General features: G+C 36.8%; 3 protein-coding genes across 6 annotated transcripts in view; 1 reads left to right on the top strand and 2 right to left on the bottom strand.

Moving 5' to 3' along the window:
* Nucleotides 1-4,526, bottom strand: part of LOC139971169 (WD repeat-containing protein 20-like) — a 34,202-nt gene extending 29,676 nt beyond the window's left edge. For all 3 annotated transcript variants that reach the window (XM_071977410.1, XM_071977409.1, XM_071977411.1), the window contains exon 1: nt 4,254-4,526. In XM_071977410.1, the coding sequence (XP_071833511.1) occupies nt 4,254-4,499 (246 nt within the window). In that variant the 5' untranslated portion in view covers nt 4,500-4,526. The remainder of the gene's footprint in view (nt 1-4,253) is intronic.
* Nucleotides 4,527-5,156: 630 nt separating this feature from the next.
* Nucleotides 5,157-9,864, bottom strand: LOC139971186 (iron-sulfur cluster assembly 2 homolog, mitochondrial-like). The gene is made up of 4 exons (XM_071977439.1): nt 9,684-9,864; nt 7,950-8,091; nt 7,415-7,533; nt 5,157-6,697 (listed from the first exon to the last, which is right to left on the bottom strand). The coding sequence occupies exons 1-4, from the start codon at nt 9,707-9,709 to the stop codon at nt 6,523-6,525; spliced, it is 462 nt and encodes a 153-aa protein (XP_071833540.1). The 5' UTR covers nt 9,710-9,864; the 3' UTR covers nt 5,157-6,522.
* Nucleotides 9,865-16,710: 6,846 nt separating this feature from the next.
* Nucleotides 16,711-18,885, top strand: part of LOC139971160 (protein kinase C epsilon type-like) — a 97,903-nt gene continuing 95,728 nt past the window's right edge. For both annotated transcript variants that reach the window (XM_071977397.1, XM_071977398.1), the window contains exon 1: nt 16,711-17,333. In XM_071977397.1, coding sequence (XP_071833498.1) covers nt 16,968-17,333 — 366 coding nt within the window. In that variant the 5' untranslated portion in view covers nt 16,711-16,967. The remainder of the gene's footprint in view (nt 17,334-18,885) is intronic.

Here is an 18,885-nt window from a genome sequence, read left to right as displayed (position 1 = left end):
ATTGACTTTTGCTTGAGGCTGTTTGTTGCCCTATCCACTTTAAAGTATGTATTCAAATCAGTGATATAAAGGTGTGCTATATTTAAGATGAACAAATATTGGACAGTATTTGCTGCTGATGTATCATCAGCACCATGTCTCACAGGCATCAATGGCGTTCTAAATTTCTAAGGATGTGTGTAAAAGCCTGTTTAAACAGTATATTGACCTTGTAATGCTCACTTGAAGTTGAGTCAGTTTATGAGTACAACCTGCACATTTCTGAAGTTCTGTGTATATGTACAGGTTCAGGACAATTTGAGGCCTTCTAACGTTCATTTGAATTGTTAAATTTTGTGCAAATTTGGAAGGTTCAAAAGTTGAGTATCATGTTCACAAGGTGTACTGCACAAGTACAGTTACAAGCGTTTGTAGATATATACAGTTAGTATATTTTACAAAACTTTATAATGCTCACTTGAAATGGAAAATAATGTAAATGATGACACCATTAATGCATATTCTGAAGTTGTCTGTCTTTCTCACCTCCATGAGATGCTTGGATATATGGTGAGCCAATATTCACTTCATAAATACAGAGACTGTGATTGTGAACAGCTTCAGCTGAGCACTGAAGTACCCATCCCCACGGTCATATTTTGACACTGCATGACATTGTGTTTACTCACATGCATATCATGTGTTTTGACATGTGTTTGAACAACCCATTTCTAGGACCTACAGTTCACATCCACTTTCTGCTGCTATATCTCCCCGTATACGCTGTCAAAGAGTTACATCCAGCGAACGATTGTAAGAGCCCTCGGTTTGTTCAAAGTCTGATGATATTAGCTGATAAAATTGTTTGAGTTACTGCACTTCAATTTACAGATAATTCCCAGTGTGAGGTAATGCATACACCACCATATCTGTACAAGTGTCTCCATGCAGGGATATGTACACAGTATACAGATCTACAGTATTTAAATCAAGATGAGCTCATAAATATCAGCACACAGCACTCCATCTGCAACACTGTAAGCTACAGTAAATACAAAATGCCAAGGATTGGGAAACAGAGCTTAACAGTAAGGAAAAGAAGAAGAAACTTTGCTACAATTCCAACAAATTGATGACTTCACTGCATGTTTCACACTAAATAGTAAACAAAGATCTTCAAAGTTACCAGAAGTAACGAGAAAGGCTATACCTATGAACTATAAGGCCAAAAAACCAAAACTACAGAGCTAAAGAAAACTAAGTTTACAGTCCATGATTTTGAAGACTTGTTTGGTAAGGATGTCACAGTGCTAATATAGCTATTGTTTATACAAAACCCGACAGCCATTCTTATTCTTCATTGTAGGGAACATTTTTGTGGGAAAAAACGATAAGACTGAAAATAGCTAAACTTAAACATAGGGTAGGCAAAAACAGACAGTTACTTTCAACAGATGGAAGCAGATGGATGATGTACAGTAGGACAGACTGACAACATTTTAAAAATAAAATGCCAAGACAACTTTGCATATGAAAACTGGGATAGAACTGAGCTATCAATTGCAAAGACTAATGTCCACCTGACACCTTTTTCTTCTTCTTCTTGTTCTCCTTTCCTTTCTTCTTTTCGAGAGCCGAAAGAGTTTAAAGCGTTCCTATGGAACATTGCATTAGACTAGACATGATAACAAAGTGCAGCAGAGAGACAATTCTGCTAGACGAATGCTGCCCTAAAAGTAAAATGTCAATGATTCAACTGCTTGGAATATTTGCATGTCTTATTCTCAAAATGAAGGTATTGATTGGGTTTAGTAGGCACTCCAAATTTGTTACCATCTCAGATAATGGGAAATCCACATTGAAGTACTTCAGCTTTTGAAATCATTTAAAACAAGGGGCTAATGTGTACTTCATTTCAAAACATGGACTTGCTGAAAATGGATTTAATTCCTCTTTGTCACCGGAACAATGTGCATTTGCTAATTATAGAAAATACCAATACCAGGCAAATTCTACAATCAACCAATATTTACAAATTTTAGAGACTAAATTTGGGCAACAAGTTCCAGCATCTGGTAGTATACATTCAAATTCAGGTATTAACACGACCTTTGAACTGAGGAGATGCAACAAACTGAAGTGAAATTTCTGTTGCGGCCAAACAAGGAACCCAATTCAACTACTGTATACTCATTCACAAAATTGCTTAACAAGGAGTTGTGCTGTTGTCCCTTGCCCCAGGGAATTGCACATATCGACATAGTTTCTGTGAGTAACATGCTTAAATGCATTTGGCACGCACGTACACAGACGTTTAGATCTGACTTATCATGATTCCACATCCAGTAATGGATGTGAAATCCTGTATCCAAAACAATACCATAACACCCTTACTAACTATATAGATAGTTATGATATTTCGTTTGAATTAGTCATGGGAACACAAAAAATCATAGGCGACTTGATTATCAGTGTTTGAAACACATCAAGGAATTTAGCTGCATGAAGAGTATGTAATAAAGCAAGGTATTTATCACTAGAGTGTTACTTGTTCCTAAGTTCCTTCAGGCTGAACAATATGCACATGTACAGATCACAATATGCACACTTGATACATGTTGGAATACAATGCACGCAATGTACAATGTGTGATTATACGGTCACCAGCCCATAAACAGCATTTGTTCTCTAGTGTCCTTCATATTATGCTAGTTTTCTGTACTTTGTCATGTGTGTTATGTTTTCTTCTGTATGAAAATATGAGAAATTAAATTGAATTAAATTGACTTGAATATATAATATGAATTGAATATATAATATTATTGAATAATATATAATACGGAGTGCTAGCTCAGTGGTTAACACCTGTGCCTTCCAATCATTAGGTCCCCAGTTCGAGTCACTCCAAGATTAATGTATTTCGTCCAGTTACAGAGTTGTTGACAATTGACAATTCATAATCATGGACGTTTAAGATGAATCTAAGAGACTGACTTACGTCAGCTTGCGGCTTTGATAAGCCAATAAGCAAATAAAATACAATACATACATACATATATATCTGAAATTTGAAACTGGCAGAAACAAGACATGACCCGTAATGATTGTAAACTTGTGTTGATATTAGTACAAAACCTAGTTTGACTGCAGTGGTTTGTCTAAGGTTTTAAGGCCAAAAATATGCTTTCTTGTGCCTAAGAACACACAGGCATATTGTACATGAACTTATATTCAACATAACATATACCATCAAACACTAATTCTTCAAAAGAGAGTTTAACCCCCTGATTGCTGACATTATTACTCACATGAGGCCTAATCATATACGAACAGTAATTCATTACTTTACACCATCTGGATTAAGTTTAAACATGAGGACTTATTTATATGTGAGCCTCATTGGAGGTCCAGTCATTTATTATAAAAATATGTATTGATCAACACTAGATACTGGTTATGGCACCTAGTCATAGTCAATGTTTCGTGATGGATAAATACATGAGTGCACTCAAATGAAGGTCGCTGCTTGTATTCACGAGCTGTTGAGGTCTATTTAGTGGAGAAGAAACAGTTTTCGTTTCTCATATTTTAAAGCAGGTGCACAGTCTTATCACAGGATCACAGGGTGACCAAAAGTCCTAGAAAATATAGAGGGCATATTTTGCAAAAATTAAAAATGATTTCCTTCTAGGACTTAACATTTTAAGAGGTTAGGAGACATTTCCCATACTTCCCTGTGGAGATACATTATATTTCTAATGGAATCATACTGGGTGAGTGTTAGCCAAGTGACAGTATTCACGTTATTTTGCTTTTAATAATAACATGTACCCCTAGTCTAAGCCTCTACCAAATTAAACAGAAGTGTTTATCTTTTTTCTTTATATTGTTCTTAGTTACATTGTTGCTCATGAAACTTTCAGTGAAGTCGGTAAGCATAAATAGTAAATAATGTTAATAAATTGGGCCTAGTATTAAGTATTATTAAAGCTTGTTAGTTTCAATCCATCGTTCAATTTATTATGCTACCCTAACTTTAGGTGATAGCTAAACAATGGTACATACTATGCTACGAGCAATGAAACATGTACATATCACAAGCTTAAGATGCCTGAAACATAGCAATTCCTTCTTGTAGTGTAGTAGTGAAAGGTAGGCTAGCAGTAGTACATGCACACAGAACCATTGTAGCCGTTATACTAGGCCTAGGCTATGCACACAATTAACATTAAGCTTCCTCGTATTGTACACCAGTGTTAAAACACGTTCAGTACCTTTCGTACACCTTTGTACGGATAGAAGTATAGCTCTCGGCCGATGTTGAAAAAGATCATGTCGTTGCAAACATCACCGTCGTCGAGGCTAATGAACGAAACTTTCACTGGTAAATGATTTTGAGAATTATATGTGAGCCTGGTTGGTTTCGAGTATTCAGAAAGTCGCATCAGCTTGTACACCCCTTCTCTGGTGTTAAATTGCTGCTTTACCTCTTCTTTGCCACCTCCCTCCGAAGCGGCCATTTTGTTAGTTTGGTTACTGATGGTGGCGGTACAGCAGATGTTCTGCAATGAGAGCTCTGGCCTGGAGGGATATGAACGAGGGCAAGGTCAGGGAAAACCCCTTTTGGCGTCCAAGTTTCCTCAAACCATGGAAACGAACCACAGGTTGGTAGCGAGTAAACACCCAACCATCAAAATTTGGAATAACTATTATTAACGAACAAGATCTGTGGCAGTGGAGAAAACGATGGGAATTGGCAACAGTTTGAAGTAAATAATTTCGCAACCACGAGGGGAAAACTGAAGAGCAGAACACTGGAAAAGATTGGAGATCCCTCCAACTATGTGCATTCATAGATCAAATGTAATACCTATGATCATCCCAGTCTCAACTGTCATGGTACTTTCCCAGTCTTTTAAAGTTATGGGCATTGATTTGGGGACAGGGGAGTTACTGTCATTAATTGGCTAATCACAATTTTAGCCAACCTATTACAGATCAATGAATTAGTCAGACCTGCTTATTGGAATATGGTTGTGTAATACTGGTCAAACAACACAATCAAATATATGAAAATAAGAGGGCAGAAATGTTTCTCTAATAAAAACAAAGATGAGCTAAAAAATAAAATTGTTTTGACACAAATCACAAAAGAATAAGCACAGAACGACCTTAAATTCAATTGCACTTCCATATATTAATTTATTAACTTCATCTTTTATACATGCGATATTTCCTCTACATTCAATCCTTACTTTCATCCTTGAATATTGTAACATATCAAAACATCATGTTATCATGAACACATCATGCACTTTTGCAAATGTCAAACAAACTGATAGTATGAATACCAATCTTTGAGCAAAAACTTCAGTGAAATTGACCTAAAATATGATGTGTAAGTATGAAGGGGTTGGGAGAGGGGGGGGGGGAGTGGCAGCTTCAGTGTGTACATCATGTAAGTGCCCCACCTACATCAAATCCTTTACAGATTTATAAAAAATCAATTACATAGAGTAGTTTTGTCAGATTTTGTTTTTCCAGCAGGGGACATAGTGATAAGAGCCATAAGAGTGGTAGGATGTCTTTGAGAAGACTCAAACCATATATGCCATCATCATCATCATCTGCATCCCTTTTCACATTGGATATCATCAGTTCAACAGAAACATACAGGATATAGAGTTTGAATCAGGCAGTTGTGATGATTCACTCAAAGAAATACACTATTTCATCCGATAAAGCATCTCTGTGTGGAACAACCTTGTAAAAGCATGACTAGCTGGACCTTTATAAAACCAAATAAGGACCAGCCAATTTAATCCCATTGAGTTTGATTTATATTTTAATACTGTCAATAAATGTAAGGTATAACTAACATCCATTGCTTATACAACAGATTTTTAACCCTGCAGTTCATAAAGAGAAAGGACAATGACATCGAAACCAGTATTGATTATTAATGAAGGTTGTTGGAGCCTTACTTATGAACTTTCATTCATAAATTTCTTCAATCTGCTAGTGTTCATTATACACTGGTTTCACTGGTACTGAAAGGCTTTACCATCAATACTAACACTAAAGGGCCATTCACATGCTACATCCTGTTTTGGTCACAAAGAAATGCTAGGTTACCCCAGGGTTAGTCATGCATGGCTGTGGCATGTGAATATGGCAGTATTGGTATGCTATTAATATACATATTTTCCATGGTAACAGGGTTTAGTATGTTTTGTAATTTAAAGTTATGCAATTCATGTTATTCCACTCTGTAATGATTAATTGCGCACCACTGCTGGTAACTCACTATGCTTAAACCACATGTACCTCTTCTCTTCATGGAGCTTACACTAAACCACCACCGTCACTTCTCCCACAACCCAGTGTCCTCATTACAGTATGGGGTGGGAAAGTGCGAACAGCACATCAGTACCATAATACACACAGAATACGTCTTGATAATTGAATAGATAAACATACAAGAAGCATCCATTCTTCCTCATACCAATATATATGACTCATGAGCGGGTGATTGTCAGCAGGTCATAACTTGAATGCAAATGAAGCCCCGCAGGAACATCCGTTCTCCGCTTTAGGGTTGTTGATGATGCGAAAGGCTGCCCTTATCAGCTCTGTATGATAGTCTATGGTTGAGCCTTTGATGAAATCTAACGATATTTCGTCAATAACAACCTTCGCACCTTCTTTCTCAAAAACTCTGTTGAAAAATTAAAGGAAGAAGAATAATCATAGCAAAAACGACCATTCATCACTTCTCCTATTAAAAGCCAGTATAACTATCACCTGACCAACCCAGAATGAAAGATATGTACAGCAGATTGAGCTGCATTTAACATTCAGATTGCTTAATGTATTTCATTCATTCGTTTGTTTGTCTTATTCTGTCTTCAACAAAAGGGTTTTCTTCATCTGTAGGACACATCTGCCATTTGCAACACAATTCCAAATAAGGGGACAAGTAACATTGCTGCATTTTAATGGGACATTCAATATTTTATAGTTCAGTTGCCCAATATACATCCTTATGTTATTATTAACTTGTCAAGTTGTTTCCTTACAGCCACTGTCACTCTAGCATGTCTACAGCAATCTGGTTACCTTTGTGAGTCTTTTTCTGGTTACCACTATTTGCTTTACCGACAGGGAAGTGTGGAGCAGTGAACATTTTGTTCAGTGCCATTAACAAGCACAGATATGGCTATTAAAACAAAGAAGGAATATCCTTGGGAAAGAAGAGACCTTCTTAAGATAACCTTTGACCTATTATTCAGTAGGAATTGGAACAGGTTCAAACGCCTAAAGCATGTTACTATTCAGGACACGCTGAGTATTACACAGTCATGTATGTTGATGCATCATGTGATAAACTAACATTTACAATGTTCAATAATCTTTTCCTTCTTCAGAAACTAACCTGTCTTCCTCATTCATCTTTTCATCCAGGTCAAATTTGTACTGGAAACCAGAGCAGCCACCCCCTTCCACTGTAATCCGCAGAAAAGTACCACTAGCCCCTGCTACATCTTTCAGTCTCTGTTAAATAAGTAACATATACATATGAGTATATCAGGTTGAAAATCAATTATTTCATCATATTTGTTGTGAGTTTTACTTATACTATCTGCATAAGCTTGTTTGGTTTACCAGGAAGGTGGGAAACCATGAACTGGACTCACTGAGTATAGTATTTGTGTCAATGTCTTATCATTTGGACAATAATTTTCAGTAGAAGCACAGACATAATCACTACTTCAAGAAGCACAAAACTTGCAAAATAAAAGAAGCACTACATTTTGGAAGATTGTACTCCAGTGTATGCAGGTTACAGCATCTGATATCATCATGGGTGCTTGGCATGAGTGGTGAGCAGTTTTACTTCAAAGCCCTCATTCACTTTGTCTAGATTCCCAATGAAAGGCAAAGGCAATACAATCTCCAGTTACATTTACCTTAACACAGCTGTCCGTTAGAAGGATGTCTTGGTTTGCACTAACTGGTTCTTCTGCGACACTTGGCTCGCTGTCTGTTGAAGCAGCTACATATGGAATCAATCTCTTGGATGCCTGATGAATGGTCGGCAAGATGGCAACACTAATGAAAATATAACGAAAACGAAATTTACTCACAATTGCAGACCGATGCTACAACCATTGGTTCTACATACTGTAGCTAATTTCCATTCCTTTAGTTCTGTATAATATCAACTGCATAGAAACTGATTTAACTCCTTTAACAACCTTGTGTCAAGTTCTGACCCTCGATGGAGACTCATTCTTTCCTTCTTTATTTATATATATTTTTTTTCTTCATATTTTCTATTGTTGAGATAACTATTTGCAGTCTTCTAATTTAAATGAATGAGTGTTTACTTACTTAAATACATCTTTCTGCTTGTGTTTTGATTAAAGTGAGAACAACAAGGCATAAAGAGCTATGGATAAGGTATACAATGGGACAGCTCAGTATATATACTAATATTTAAAGAAGATTGTTGTTCTTGCAGCAAAATTTTTCTTGACATCAAATACACAAACATAGAACTATTTCATCTGCTTGTTGTATTGATGCTATCACAGATGTTTAAAATGTTGAGACAGCATATATTGCTTTTTAAAGAAACCACAAATCATTTTTATTTAGCATGTCCTATACCTACCACACATTCACAGCAAATCTATCGAGAAGCTGACATTTTTATTATAAAAATGGTAAGGGTTATTTTTATTCGGTAATTGTGACCTTTTGGGTGAAAAGAAATAATTTCATTGACTTTGATCAGATCATGAAAGCAAGTTGAGTCAATGTGGAATAAAGTTCAATCTAGCTTGGAAAGGTCACCAGCTACTTTTTGGTCATAGAAGATGCAGAATAAGTCCAAATTTATGCTTCTGTGAAGCTATTTGCTTTAAGAACTGTAGAAGATGATGGAAGTCCAATTAAATAGAGTAAGTAGACAAATTCAGTACAAATCAAGTAAGCAGTTTAGAGACATTTAAGCAAATAATAAAATGGCAATGCTTAGTGACATCATGTATCAATATTGTTAACTCACATTTGGTCAATGGATTGCAAGTTGTTTTGGTCAAATGTAAGCATTTTTTCCCACAGAGTTTTTGCTAATTGTCTGGCAATCCTGGTTAGTCTCTGTAACCCAATAATTGAAACAGATACTTTTTAACACCAGAATTTTTTTCTTTTAACACCTATCACTTTATTTTAATAATTTTCAATGTAAGAAAATATGGCAAACTTTAATGGACCATAGCTTTCAGCTACAGACAGTAATAGAGGTATCTTAATGCTGACCATTTAGCTTGTACTGTAATGTATAATGAGAAGTGGAAAGCAACCCTGTAACAGTGACAGTAGTACTATAGTAGTGTGCCTAACATAGCTGTCTTTTTATGAAGAGGTAGCTTACACAAATTAGTTCATTTAAAATTTAAGCCACGGTTTTACTGTCTAACTTTCCCATCTTAGTTTTACTATCCTAGTTTAAGTGGTCAAGGTGGATAGGCTATGGTAGTTCTAATAATGAAAACTGGTTTTACTGTTACTAGTGGGCTATTGATATGACTATTACCTTAGTGTAGGCTTAAGTTGGCTTATGTGTGGTAGAAGCCTTGTTTAACATAGGCTTTGACTGGAACGGCCGTTACAATTGACTTGAGGAAGACACTAACCTCCGTTTGGTTATGGCACGAATCATGATACCGGTCTACAATGTCATGATTTGACTCTCGTCATTTATGTTCCAGGTGAATATTTCGGAGCTCTCACTGTCAGAAACCTCTGGGATTTCTTGCAGCATCAGTGCGACAGCCAGAAATAAGTTGATAGATTACGCAACGCAAGACTTGTTTGTTACCAAAATTCGCTATATCAAAACGGCCAGGCAGTCATCAATGGGGACGTGGGACATGGGGACTTGATTCAGGTTTTCAAGACTGTGTATGGTTTTGACAATTTATCCTTTACCGACTTTTCCATGTTTGCTTATAGTAGTTGTACCAGAGGTCATTGTCTTAAACTCCAAAAGTCATTAAGTAGGATTAATATTCGGCATAACTTTTTTTTCTAATAGGGTTGTGAATGAGTGGAACGGTTTTCCTGAGAAAGTTGTACTTGCAAGTAGTGTCAACAAGCACTTTAAGCATTGTAATCGGGTCTGAGTGTTTGTGTCTTCAGTTTTTCCCCCTCTCCTACAGGGTCCTTGAAGGGGACTTGAGTGTCCCTCCTGATCCTTTTTTTTTCTACTAAACTAAACTAAACTAAACTAAACTAAACTAAACTAAACTAAACTAAACTAAACTAAACTAAACTAAACTAAACTAAACTAAACTAAACTAAACTAAACTAAACTAAACTAAACTAAACTAAACTAAACTAAACTACACTAAACTAATCGTGTCAGACATAACACGAGGGAATCTTGGGGTTGTATACACCCAAACCATGGGGAAGACAGAGCATGACAGAGCACGAAACTCTTAATTTACCACCAGTGAAGAAGAAATACGAAAAGCGTACCCCCCCCCTCCCCCACCCCATCGTCACTCATAATGAATTTCTTGAAAGTCCATCTCAATTTATTTGAGTGGGTCCATGTTCTCGTTGAAATCTGTGACAAGTGCGATCCGGGGGTAAGCCCCTCCCCCTCCCCACAGAAAAAACTTTAGACGCCATATAGTGTATTCTGATGCATATTGTGAATTATGTCTACAATGAGATCTAAACGCAAGGTGCTTGCAATCCTTACTTTTCAAAAGGCAAAGATTTTCTGGAAAAGAGTTTTAAGTTTAAAGTTCCAAAGTTACGTATGAATGGGATAATTGGTCCGTTGTGGTATCGACACCTGGTGAATGTTGTAGGTAAAATGAAAAATTTAACTTAAGCTCGATTTTAAGGTTTCTCTCTTTATTTAGTTGGATAGAGTCCTTCGTGGGGACTACTGCTCCCTCTTGATTGAACGCTAAACTAAACCTACTGAGGTCGGGGTGGGGGATTATCGACTGGAACCCGGATGCAACTGAATGAAATAAACCCAAATTTTCAATATGTTTCGGTGCCTGTGCGATTTCCACAAACAGGATGCAAACACCAAATCTTATATCCTCGTTATCAATTTGGGTTCCTTTTCAATTGTTAGACGGTGTTTATACAAAAACAACTCATGACTTGTAACTACTGCAATATATTATAACACAATAAAAGTCCGGAAAGAAAAATCACGTATGTCTTCTTCCATGCATTCTGTAAATATACGGCTCTGGGTATGATATTGTTCTAGCGCCATCTTTTTCTTGTCGGCGCACGGCCACAGAAATTAATATATGTGGATACGGCTCCGAGTCTTCTCAGAGCAAATATATATCCGTGGTTTCAACTCTGTAATGAAAACCATTCATTTAAAAAGATTTTTGTTGACAAACAATGTATAAAAATTATATTCAAGAGAAACATATTTCACACCGCCAGTTGAACCCCCATCTCAATATATTGCTCATATACTTAGAACTTGCCCCTAATTTAGAATTTCATAAAAAAAAAGCATCTTTTCTGAATAGGCCTAAATATTTTTTTCTTCTGTGGATAAATGATTGAGAAATATTTAAAAAAAAAAAATCAACTGAATTGACCTGATGACATCCTCCCTTGTGCTGTTGCAAGATGCTTTTATAAAATATCACAAAAAAGTCATATCTTCGCGATACAGGTTCACTTAGTTAAAAGTAGCTTACCTTCCTCCAAACCCTCAGAAACTGAAATATCATTGACACAGAAACTTAATTTTAAGAGGAAACACATGAAAACAAAAAGGCAGCACCGTAACTAACAATTCATGTGTTAACGATAATAATGAAGTTAATTGAAGCACTTCGAAGAATAAGTTCAAAACATGTGGCCTTTTCATTTGATTTCTCCTAATGTATCATCAAAGTATCTGGGAGAGAAAATTGTTGACAGTTGAATCAAACTCGTTAATTACTCATTTGAAAACCTTCAATGCATGTTTATGGTACACTAATTATTAAGGGGCATACCCCACATGGAGTCGATATCAATCCGTTAGAAGCAAGTTCTCTTAGGAAATATGCCAAAAAAAAACAAAAAAACATTCCGAATATTTATTTTTTCTCCGTCGTGGTATATGGAAGTTGTGTGTATGTATGAAAAGAAATGCATATATTACGAAACGGGGTCAAAATTAAACCAATTTAAGATCTCAATACCTTCTGCATGCAAAGATTATCGTAGGATCTGAGAGGCTTGGAATGGACAGGCTTGCTAAAATCAAGGTGGTCATGTCATGAAAAAAAATTGAAGGTGCTATGAATGGTAAAGTGTCAGCTATATGCAGTGGGGGTTCACTGAACCGCATATTACAGTACAGTAGAGCATAGCTGAATGTTGTATATACACAACCCTGACGATAGGGGTGCATCAGGGGAAGTAACCCCCAGGGCAAACTATACGGGTTCCCTCCCCATCTGTACCACCATAATGTGCACAAAAAGTTGCTTTTATCTCACGACACAAGTAATGTGCCCCTCCTTTAAAGATGAACGATAGTGATTTTTCAGCATCGACGAAAAAATACGATTTTATTCAAGAGTATTCTAGTTGGTTTCCATATTACACATGTGAAAATTCAAGTCAATCCGATGTTGGGAAAGGCTTAAAAAAAATTCCTAAACTCGTTGATTTTTTAAACAAAAATTGGGCTTTTCGCGAACAGCGATATGATGATCACGTGATCTACAGTGACATGTGACGTCATTGTGATGATAACAAAGTGAGCTCGGCGTAGTGTACTTCAGCAGTGTGCACTTAGTGTGTAAGTTTAGTTGCAACCTACTCTACATTGGACTCGACAAACAACCTAAACCAGAGAGGAGATTTGATACACTGCGTGAGACATTTAACGGTCTAATTTTAATAAGGTGTTATTGTTCCTGCTTTTTCTTGTCGTTTTAGGGAAGCCGACTGCCCCAATGTAAATTACGGAATAATCGGTCATAGAGCCATCTCGGGCCAAATTGAAATTTGCGTGTGGCAAGGTCACTAAAGTAAAAAAAAGTTTGAAAGATTGATGCTTTTATGCCTCATTATTTATATATATCCCGATAAATGCAACAGTAAGTGTTGGAACTGGAAGACATGTCAGACGTGAACAACCTAATGACTATGTGAGGAGAGAATCCACGTGCAAATTTCAATTGGGGCATGGACGTCGCTTAGGCAGAGTTTTTATGGGCAGAGATGTGTTCATACCCTCCAAACCACTTTAAATGTAATACGAATAGGAAATGTATGTATGCTCGAGCGAAACAAAACATCGTGTAAGTATTACTTACGAGCGCACACTGTCACTTATGTTTGCACAGTGTGAAAGTACCGTTTGCGGACCTACGTGAAGTTGGGCTAGAATACGATTCCTCCTGAAGCCCAAACCACGAGGCATGCATGTGAATAAACGCAATAGGCATTGCATGTAGTGAGAAAATTGTTCGAGCTAGACTAACTACTCGATTGAGTTCAAATGCGGTTGTATTTCAAGCTCAGTGAAACCATTCTGTTGGATTTAATGACGCACGGAACAAGGAACGTTTATGTTTTACAGTAGGCCTAGTGCATACAAGCGAATCTACTTTGTTTAGAACTTTGGATTTTCTTTCGGATGTTATACTAAACTACGTTTGAGACTATCATCACTATTGTTATTGTGCCAGTTTGACTGGTAAGTGAACACATTCATACATCACTCTGTATAAAACCCGCCAAAATCGTGATCTTGAGATTTACGTTACTTTGGGTCAGCTTGCGAGTTACCTCATCAGATATTGGAAAATCGTTGCGAAATCGCCGCAAATTTCGTAAAAAACAACTTGTAAACACGTGGTGAAGACATCAAGAAACACCATGATATTCATTATCTATTTATGTCTTAAACATTACGCCGGAAAATAACAGTTATGCTGACACGAAATGCACGCACAGCTCCGTACTGAACAGTTCACAACAGAAAAGATCATCACAGTGACGTCATTCACTGACCTGAGAGCTGTTCAAGGTCGTTGCAGTGTTTGCAAAATCCTAAATTACGGAGACGAAAAAACGATGTTTCAATTCCCTTTTTTATAACTTTCCGGTGTGCTATTTGGAAAATTAAAAAAATATGTTGCTTGGTAACATATAAACTACATTATATATGAAAATGAGAGATTTTTTTTCTGTCACTATCGTTCTACTTTAAAGTGTTGGTTCCAAGAACTTAAAATACCTGGCTACAAGCCAGGCCAGGGGTCGATGGGGGAGGGTGAAATATGAGCATGAAGAATTAACAATGTATTCCGATTTTATAATATAGGCTATAATATACAAAAATGTTAAAGTTATTGTCCCCTTACTCTCTGGGCTCCAATGTGGTTCTCGAAGACACTGTCGGAAACAGACTTATATATAAAACTAGGAAAGGCTCCAAAGTGCAGTATCTATCAGTCTGGTCTGTCTGTTGGGGAAAGTGAAATGAGACTTTTGGTCAACTGATTTCCCCTCATTCATGTTTGATTTAAAGTCAATTCAGAACGGAAAGTACTGAGAAATTATTTATTAATTTTGAAGAACAAAACAACATACAAAAAAAAAATGTAGCACAAGTGTGACGAGTTGCTCATGAAAAAAAGAAGTTAAAAACTGAATTTCGAATTAAGTTTTGTACCGAAACACCATGATTAATTAATTGTTGAAGGAAATACCAGGCAACTGAAGAAAATATAAAAACGTACTGATAATCTCAATTTAATTTTTTATCCAATGATTTCGGACCGGAAATGAACAAATTAAGCACGTGAAACGAGTCTTAATGAAACAAAATAACAAAGAAAAGTTTGTGTGCAATAAATTCATGGCTGCATGTGACCACACAGATGTTTTAAAATGACTATAAAATTAAATATAACACGGTTTGTTCAGAATGACATTAATTTGCAACACATTGCAAAATGCAACTTTGACGGAAGACCTTCCTTTTTTTCAGACCTCTAACACAAATACAACTTTTTGTTCTTCCGCAGGTACATTTACTTCCATTGGAAGTTCTCTTTGATATTAAAGTGTGTAATACGCCGAATTGATACTTCCTTTCCACGTCCACCTTCATATTTCCGGCTGGAAAACGTATGCTATACTTTTTTTTCTGGTTTGAGTCAGCATCATTTCACCCCTATACGTAAAATGGTCTATCCTGGAAGCACTCGAAGGGATCCCATCATTATCATTGCGAGTATTGAGGTTTTCTCACAGAAATTAATACAATTTCTGTGGATATCTAGTACAAGAGTAGAGTCACTCTATTCATTAGAAGTGACCGTTGCGTACGCCATTTTACTGCACAAGTCAACGCGCACACAATTGCACAATTGTGATTGTGCAATTAGTCTTTCATAGTTCTCTCAGTGTGTATCGACTATCGAAAGTGAATAAATGACAAAGCAAGACTAATCAGATAAAAATAATGACACAAAAATGGCGTGATAAGTGCTTCTTTGCTCTATATACTTACCCTCCCCCCCATTATTGTGTGCTTTTCCGCTTAATTTAGCCGTATGTGGCGATACTCAAGGCTGATGTGGATGACGGCTGATGCTAGAGGGGGTCGGTGCACGGGAGGGACGTGGAGAATTAGAAGACAATTTCACATATAAGACTGTGATGAACTTGTTGAGGTGATTTCTTTTATTGTGTTACATGTTCCATGTTTATGACCACCACATGCGCAATCCCAGCAGTGTGAACATAATCATTCCCGGTAATTGAACTGAACGTTAGTTTTATTTGACTTTAACTAACAAATCCGCATTGAATAAATGAAGTTGACGATATGTTCCAGCAAATGGCGTTAGCCGGCCTACAGGGCGTACCTAGACTTCTTTTGGGGTGGTGGGGGGGGGGGGGGGCTGATACTTGACTAGTGGGAAGGCCAGAGCTGAGTATACTGCTCACCTCTATTTTCCAAAGAAACTAATCCTGGCTTTGCACGGGGAGAGGGAAGGGCAGATAAATATTGTTATTCTTTTTAGCGGGGCGTGGCACGCTAGCTACTCCACTGATGTTAGAAAAGAGAGAAAAAAAATGGACTTCGAAGTGAATTACAGCAGTTATAAATACAAACCATGTGTCACAGCTTATGGACTGAACAACCACTACACCAAACTATAAAAGAAAAGTTCTTATGAAGAACCTGCGCTATGATCACATAAAGAGATAATTTACCTTGATCAATATTCGTGATAACAGAAGTGTTCATTTTGCCCAGATTGATATAATCTTCAACTGTCATTTTTTCAAATTAAGAACGGGGTTATACAGTTTGTATGAGATTTTACTGGCAGTCAGTGAAATCATGACCACTTCTTTTCTTCACGTGGTAAACCTTTATCGTTTTCTGCTGAGCCAGTTGTTGTATACTGACCGTTGTCGTACGTAGGGTTACCGCGATATTTTTTAATCGCTTACTTCCCTTTACGGATAAACTATGTGATTATCGTCTTATCGATAAACCAGCAGAATTCTCGAAATTTCTACTTCCGTATACAAATGGCTGACCTATTACAACAGGGTTGGGAGAATTGATTGTTCGTAAGTCTATGAAACGCATATCTCCGTGGGACGGCACTTTTGCATTCAAACAACAAGGCATAGTAGTATATGTATACATACACACACATCATATTCATCGCACAGCTGATGTGTTCAACTCAAATGTAATCTTCCATTACATTTACAGGAATTTTGACATGCCCTTCCCTACTGCGATATGTGTGTTAGCTCTATTTGGAAATTCAGTGAGAAATGAAGAGCTTTTCTGATATCGTGGTTGTTTTTCATCTGCGGAAAATGTGTCCGTTTTTATGATGTCTGGGGTATTTTCGATTTGGGAGATATTTCGTTGAAAAGCCAGGAAAATGGTGGTTTTTACAGGCCAGATAAAGCTAAAAGTGTGTGAGGCCGCTGATCTCAAGCCGACTGAATATGCCACTCGCCACACTTCAAACAAGCTACAAAGCTTCAAATTGGATCCATATATAACAATAACTGTTGATGATGAATACATCGGAAAAACAACTACAAAGGCTAAAAGTCTTAATCCGTCATGGAATGAAAAATTCAACTGGAAGGTGCATAATGGTGAAAATCTCAACTTGACAGTCTACCACAATTCTAAAGTAACATCAGCAGTTTTTGTCGCAAACTGCACAGTCCCTCTTGAAGATTTGTTGCAAAAAACAAAGAAAAATACTGATCCAAAAAACAGCGTCTGTGATATTTGGGTATGTAGTTATGCTCAATTTTTCAGGCATGTTTTAATATTCCATATTCCAGCCTTTCAATTTTGTTATAGTTATTGATAATAAAACAATTAGGCTACTAGTACTACTACTTATTAGGCTTTGCGGAACGTACTTTAGGCCTGTTGTTATCCGATTAATGTTTATGGTACACACTAGGCATGGACTAGGACAGTAATAGCAAGCCATAACCTAGGACCTCACTTGGGACTAAAGAAAGAATTCGGAGGATGGAACACTAATATGTATTAATCATAAAATGACATTTATGTCATACAGAATGTTCATGTGGAGCACATTAAATAATTTGCTTAAGGATTTCCATGGTCCATGAATGCCTAGACAAAGGCCTAATTAACAATAACAGCTTTTAAAATTGTTCATCGTATGTACTGTTAGTTATTGTGTGAATTAGCATCTATAGCCTGGTAGTGAATATAATCAGTAGATTTAGGCATAGGCTAGTTCAATGATAGCAAGCTAAAACCTTAGACCTGACTTAGGTCTAAAGTAACATTTGGGAGGATGGATCCCATGGTCCTCAAACTAGTACTCGCTATGGCGATCGTGCATTTTCTGTTGCTACACCTGCCCTGTGGAATGAACTCCCGATCTGTGTGCATGACTCCCGCACACTTGAAATTTTCAAAAGACAGCTTAAAACGTTTCTATTTCTCATATTAATGTTTGTCTGTTTGCTTTGTTTCTATGTGTTCCTTTGTTAAGCCCTTAGAAACTTTTGTATCAGGCGCTATATAAATGTTATAAATGATTATCTATTAATTATTAACCATAAAGTGATATGCACAGTAAGTCATACGGTATGTTCATGTGAAGCACATTGGATCATTGGGTATAAAACTTTCTACAGTCCATTAATGCCTAGACAATGGCCTAGTAATTAGCAGATTTTAAAGTTCCCCATCATATTCAGTACTGTTAGTTAATTCAAGAATTCCTCAGAGCTCTTGACATTCTGTAATAAACATATGTATGTAGCTGCACTGACAGAAACTGTAGGCTAGTTTCCGTGTTTGAAAGCCAAAATGTAATGACTTTAGCCCACACAAGTTTAATCTACAAAGCCTGAAGTGAGTTTTTGGCTAAATTGATATGTCATTGAAATATAAGGAAACATCAATTTTGTAATTTCAGGCACTTTCATGAACTATTCTTCCCGTTTAACAGTACGTACATGTATATTAAACTACAACGCACGTGCAATGTTGGGGAATTTTTGTTAAAAATCTCATCACTGTGGTCCTTTAAAGGAATGGCACTTTGCTATTATCATTGCAAAGTTACCACGTATATTTGCTGTATCTGTTATTGTAAACAATGTGAACAATAACCCAGAAATTTTATTTGACATTAACCAATAAGTCCTAAACCCACTATTGTGTAAGTTGAGAAAAGATCATTTCATGGTGAGGTTATTAGCCGTGACTGGTGAGGTACAGTATATCAGCATTGTGCCTGTTATAATGTCTGGTAGAGGATATTTCCTTCTCAGCCATTCATTCTGACAACCATT

Source organism: Apostichopus japonicus, chromosome 8 (genome assembly GCF_037975245.1).
Source record: "Apostichopus japonicus isolate 1M-3 chromosome 8, ASM3797524v1, whole genome shotgun sequence".
Taxonomy (NCBI): domain Eukaryota; kingdom Metazoa; phylum Echinodermata; class Holothuroidea; order Aspidochirotida; family Stichopodidae; genus Apostichopus; species Apostichopus japonicus.
This window is presented reverse-complemented; position numbering and strand designations above follow the sequence as displayed.

Excerpts from the sequence above, each read along its gene's own strand:
- LOC139971186 (XM_071977439.1), bottom strand. The coding sequence starts at position 9,709 with ATGATTCGTGCCATAACCAAACGGAG. Across the intron at positions 7,534-7,949 it reads TAACGGACAGCTGTGTTAAG|AGACTGAAAGATGTAGCAGG; the intron begins GTAAATGTAACT and ends CTTATTTAACAG. Across the intron at positions 6,698-7,414 it reads AAGATGAATGAGGAAGACAG|AGTTTTTGAGAAAGAAGGTG; the intron begins GTTAGTTTCTGA and ends ATTTTTCAACAG.